This window comes from Mercenaria mercenaria, chromosome 3 (genome assembly GCF_021730395.1).
Source record: "Mercenaria mercenaria strain notata chromosome 3, MADL_Memer_1, whole genome shotgun sequence".
In the NCBI taxonomy this organism is placed as follows: domain Eukaryota; kingdom Metazoa; phylum Mollusca; class Bivalvia; order Venerida; family Veneridae; genus Mercenaria; species Mercenaria mercenaria.
In genome coordinates, this window is record NC_069363.1 from 83,649,701 (window position 1) to 83,655,813 (window position 6,113).

General features: G+C 34.6%; 1 protein-coding gene across 1 annotated transcript; it reads right to left on the reverse strand.

The window, feature by feature from the left end:
• Positions 1 to 1,110: 1,110 nt before the first annotated feature.
• Positions 1,111 to 3,856, reverse strand: LOC123523383 (uncharacterized). The gene is made up of 2 exons (XM_045301066.2): positions 3,716 to 3,856; positions 1,111 to 3,388 (listed from the first exon to the last, which is right to left on the reverse strand). The coding sequence occupies exon 2, from the start codon at positions 3,377 to 3,379 to the stop codon at positions 1,274 to 1,276; it is 2,106 nt and encodes a 701-aa protein (XP_045157001.2). The 5' UTR covers positions 3,380 to 3,388; positions 3,716 to 3,856; the 3' UTR covers positions 1,111 to 1,273.
• Between the last annotated feature and the right edge of the window lie 2,257 nt (positions 3,857 to 6,113).

Here is a 6,113-nt window from a genome sequence, read left to right on the forward strand (position 1 = left end):
TGCACTTGTTTAGACTATCGTCTGTCTTACCCTCATTCAAACTGTTATTTGTTGAACATTTCTTTAATGTTATCACATGTGCAAGTGCTCCAATAAATGTCAAGAGAGTTCTCTTTGTTTCATTGCACTAATGCAATTTATGACCCAAAGAGATAAGGTATTGACTTTTCTGAATTCTTTAGTCTCGTTCACATGCATGTTTGCACAAATGAACATTTGTTTGCATATGATAGAAGCAAATTTGGTCATGTAAATGTATTTCGATATCCAAGTATGCACCAAGTGGGAACCAAGTGCAAATTAACTTCTGCATATATGCAAACGTTAATTTTGAATGTTTCTTTTCATTGGAAAGCAGTTAGTGATATTATATGACAAATATCCGTTTGTTGAATTCTTCGTGTGAGGGAGCTGGCTTACGGAAGGTCGGTGGTTCTACCCAGGTGCCCGTCCGTTATGAAATATTACACGGAGGGGCACCTGGGGTCTTCCTTCGCCACCAAAGCTGGAAAGTCGCCATATGACCTATAACCGTGTCGGTGCGACGTAAAACCCATTCAAAAATATAAATCTGTTTCCAGGCCAAACACATTCCGTTTTCATCGGTTTAGTTGTGAGTACCGGTATTATTTTGTGAACTCTTGAAACATAATAAAAAAACTTATGTAAGAAATAACTGAAATAACAATGCGTTAAAAGACATACTTTTACCAATATGAATAAATTTTGCGGCGTATGTATAGTTCGTGCTAGTGAACGGGCCTTTCATTATAGCAAATACAAATTATTTATATGCAAATGGAATAAATGCATGCACTTGCGGTTTCATCTAAACTATATTTGGTACACTATTGTCATCGTACACTCTAACATTTATGATAAAATTTCTTTCTATATCAAAAGAATATGAGTATTTTATGATAAACACAGGTATGCCAATATATAAATCAAATCACATGTCTAAATCCATCTTCACAGCTTGTGAAACAGCACCGGTACTAAGGTTTATTTGTACTTTTTTGACTCTGGTGTTCTGCTGGAAAATATTATTTACACCCCAGCTACATTTCTTTTTTTAACATTTAGCTAAAGTAACCAAAATAAAAAGAAAACGGTAACATATTTAAACATGACAGTTTATAGAAATGTTTTTGTCCAAATATGCAATTTTCAAACAAGTTTTAGAAAGAATCTCGAATATTGAGGTGTTTTGTGTAAAGTCTATTTGTTTTCTTCCCGAGAAAGTCGTGCACGTTATCTTAGAGCGTTTATATTACCTTTCAAACTTTTCGTGTATTGTTTTCCAGATAAGAATTGAAATATGCCATTTAGCACTATTATGGGTCGGTCTTTCATTGAGTGATTCTATGTAGCAACCAAACGCGTCTTGGTATCTCCCTTCTAGTTCCATACACTGACCAAGTACATTCAGAGCAGCATCTGCATGGATAAGATACTTGTCTCTAAACGCGGTGTGTGTAAAGTTTTCAAGAGCCATTTGCTGGGCAGGTCCATTCTGCAATTGTTTGTTAGTCATATACTGTAAAAAGTGAAAAAGGGGGAGTGGGTCGATGATGGCGAATTTCGTCCACTCCTTTCCTTCGTCAAGACATTGAAGTTCCTCTTCTGTACACCGATAAAACTCGTGCCGTAAAGCGTGAGGCACACAGTTGATCTCTGCACGCGTGAAAACGACCGGGAAAGATACAAGGTTTGCAAGGCACCATTCTACTGTGTGAAATAAAATGTCAACAGGGAAACGAAATCCTTGACCACGCCCTCGCAACTTCACATTGTTCAAACATGAACACACTGGTTGCAATGTGTTAATTTCATATTTTTCTTCAATAGATTGAAGCATTTTAGAGGCTTTTTCGTACTTTTCAGTACAAAGGTATACACAAATCAGTTTTAGTCTGCCAGACATCGCGTCTGATTCGATACCGCTCTCTAGATATTTGTAAGCTAGACCATTCAAAGGTTGGCTTTCTGAAATATTCATTGATGCTATTACTGAACCTGTCGTAGTGTCTAAACATGTGCTCAACATTTTCACTACAGCTTCCACTGACTCATTACCTTTCTTCACATTTAAAAGTTTTAAGAGAAACCGCCTTATATTTGTAATAACGCTGTACTGATCTGACATTATAAACTTCAACATCTTTAGAAAATTGCTGTGTATAAGATAAAATGTGAACCACAAAACTTCACTAAATATTTCAGTTTTGACTGATACGTTTGTATACTTTATGTGACGGGCGGGCAGACAATTAAGTCTTTGTAGCAAACGGTCTCCAACACTGTCAGTTCTTATTTCCAGTATTACACGGATATTAGTGCGTACCATATCATCTAATATTTGCAAAAGGCGTTGTCGAGATTTTCTGTTAAGACGTCCAGCCAGCAAGTTGTTTGAAGGTAGAAAATAATGTGGAATGTTGTTACACCGTATAAACCACTGCAGTAAATTAATTCCAAGTTTAATACAAAAGATCAAATTTTCATTTTTCCAAATCGTTAATGGTAAATGTACAAACAACACGAAAAACACATTTTTACAATGAAAACTTGTTACACACTTTCCTAGCAGAGGTTCTATGCTTGCTTTGATTATTAATTTTAGCATCACAAAACATTTTATTTGTATCACGTTCATATTTCGCATAAGAATTCTTTCGGCAAAAGATGTAGAAATTCGCCATTCAAGCTTTTCATCTTCGCTCAAGCAATGCCCTGTTGGCACAACAAAACATCCGCTCTGTATTATATCTCTAAACATTTCTTTAATCCATATATTATATACAGCCGGAAATATTGCTTTGTATGACCATGACCGACACAGAAAAGCCGAAACTCTGTCTATGTTAGAACGTGTATTTGTGGTGGCCGGGCCATTGCGTACGAATCCCTCTTTGCAGTTTATGTCCATATGATGAATGATGACATTTTCTAGCAACCGTTTGCCTTTATTGTCGAAGGTACATTTTTCAAGATAATATTGATCCACAGTATCACAATTTAAAACCTGAAGGCGGCAATACCCTGGTGGTACGCTGTCATCTTGTATCATTAACATACTCACTTTTTCTTCGTCACATTCTACAGATTCATCAATGTTTTGAATAATGTTTACATGGTTGTCTGATAACACTACATCTAGGTCAGAGTTCAATCCTGGTATAGTTGTCCCTTCCGTTCGACTTCCAAAATAGTGACAGCGCATGGACTTTGAGTTGCCCTGTTCTAGTTGTAACGTAACTGCACTCTCTTGCAGACTGCTCGTCCTTCGTCGAGTATTAAGTGTCCCCTCGTCCAAACCCACTTCATCAAGGACGTTTGAAAGATGAATGGACACGTCAGGGAAATACGTTTGCATTTATACAGTCTGAAATTCGTAATCAATTTAACATTAATGTGTGTATTTGACATACATCCAGTAGAAAATCAGCCTTCACTTAGTTGTTGGGAAACCTAAACATACATAGGTAGATCAGGTAAACATAAAATGTAAATCGCATATACACGCTATCTATCAAGTTAACCCCATGTCTGTCACTTAAGCATGAATACATATAAAAAACCCAGAGTGATTTCAATTTTTTTTATCTTCTATTCAATCCAACACTTTTACGACATTTCGGATTAAAGGTTAAAAAAGTGAATCACGCGTTTTAGGTTTGTTATTATATTGAATACATAGCAACATACATACATCTTCAGCTCCTTCTTGTTCTGTTAAAGCATCGTCCTAGATTGCTTTTAGAAATTTTATTTTGTATATCCTCCATCAAGACAAATGTATTAGTTTAACTTTACAACTACTAAATATTGTAGTTAAATTGACCTGTTAAATAAGAGTAAAATTACCAATTTCATGCTCTGATTGATACTATGTGTATTCAAGTGTAATATTTGCCGTTGGCAGCTTAGTATAAAATCTGTCAAGGCTTGTATAACACGTTATTATCGATTGGTATGTTTTGTTTATATAAGGCCGAGCATTGAATTATAACATATGAAAGAATTAACAATAATCAAAATTATCTATAAAACCTGGCAGTATCGGTATCTTTCATCTGTGTTTTGAAAAAGTACATAATAAATTACGGCCCATTTCTGTCAACATTTCTTTAAAACATTTGCACTATTAAAGTGCTACTCTTTCTATTAACATTTAAAGTATAACACATTTTTCTGATTTCTGTTTTTTTAATTGTAATTAAGAGTGCATCTTAAAAATCTGCGACCAGCATGGACCCAGACCAGCCTGCGCATCCGCGCAGTCTGATCAGGATCCATGCTGTTCGCTTTCAAAGCCTATTGCAATTAGAGAAACTGTTAGCGAACAGTATGGATCCTGACCAGACTGCGCACGGATGCGCAGGCTGGTCTAGATCCATGCTAGTCGCAAATGAACTATGTTGGTTTTCTCATGGTGCGGCTCAAATGTTGTATAAAGATAAAGTGAAAATATTGTTTAAAAATCAGAAACATTACTCTGAAAGAAACAAGAATAACTTAAATTAAGAACAAAAGGACACTTACTATTGTGTAGCTTAGTCAATCAAAGTTTATAAAAACAAAATCCTAGTTTTATATCGTGGGCTGAGCGCGAACAAGATACAATAGTTTCGCGCTCAAATCTCGATACTTCTTTACATATCTGTAAAAGAATCATTGTTTTGCACTGAACCTTCCATTTCCTTTCATTTCATTAAGAATTATAAAACTTTTGCTTTCATTTCATGTGTTAAACTATTTTTGGTGTAAAACCAAAATGTCAGTTAAGTCGATGTCTATATTGTTGATAAATAAAAGAAACCCGGTAACACTATGCAACATACGTTTTCACCAGACTTAAAGAAAAAATGTTTTATTTACTGTTGTTTTAAGATGCGATGTCATATTATTTTAATTTATAGAAAGTGATAAAACCGGTGTGCGGAGGCCTACATATTATCTTCAAATACTGTTTCTTAATTATTTTATAACGTACCTTTCCGAACATGAATATCTATGACATCTAGCAATCCATTATTAGTTAATTAGGGTGTTTGTCACGGCGTCACCGGCGTACTGACAGGGAAAAATATGTCAATAAAATACCATTACATTAAATGATATTAACCGGTTATACAGTGCATTTCCAAGAGTAATGTTGTCATGGTCCGCATTTCTGTAACAAGGTTTGTCCTTGAATTCTCTTTTATTTAAATATATCTCTATTATTATGCAGCATTCTAAAAAAGCTCTAAGTATGGTAATATGATGGTTTTTAATTTTCAGCATTGTTTGGTTAGTTTTAAATTTATCGTCAATAAACAATTTTTATGTCATTTTTTATTATGAATTTCAGGAAAAAGTTTAAAACTTCAGTTCTGAAGTTTGAAATTCTTTGCATGGTTTGTTATAAAGCTTTTAGCGTGTCTTACCTAGCATATAAGCAACGTAATTTCTATTTCAGTTACAAAATAGTTTATCAAGATATCTATAGGAAATGCCAAATTAGACAAAAAGCTAATTCAAACTAATAAAAAGGAAACATGTAAAAAGTTAGGGCACCCTTCCGCTGCAATTTCTGAAACTATCACCTTCTGAAACTGTCACCAAGAAATGTGTTGATGTAGTGAATTGTAGGGTTACTGTTCGACAAATAGCAGTTGGTATATCATCTGCAAGTGTATTTTTTTCGTTTCGGGTGGTAGATCAAAAATGACACGAGTTTCTACTAGATGGATTTCTCATTTCCTTATTGAGACGGCCAAAAATTTATTGAAAATGTATCTTAAATTTGGCAAAAGAAAACAAAATATTCGTGTTGTCCCATATAGGCCTAATGCATCAGACATGGTGACATGCGACTATTTTCTTTTTCCCATACTAAATGTAATTTAAATGGTAGACTCTTTAGCTCACGGCGAGCAGTAGGATCTGCTGTATGCTTGGTATACTAAAATCTGTCTATGAAAATACCTTAAAAATTGAATAAAACGACTGAAACTTTGTACAAAAACAAAGAAGTTTCTTCGAAGGTATGAAATAAAAACAATGACAATTTTATCAATTTTACGCATTTTTGGTATCCGATAACATTACATATGAAACATTCC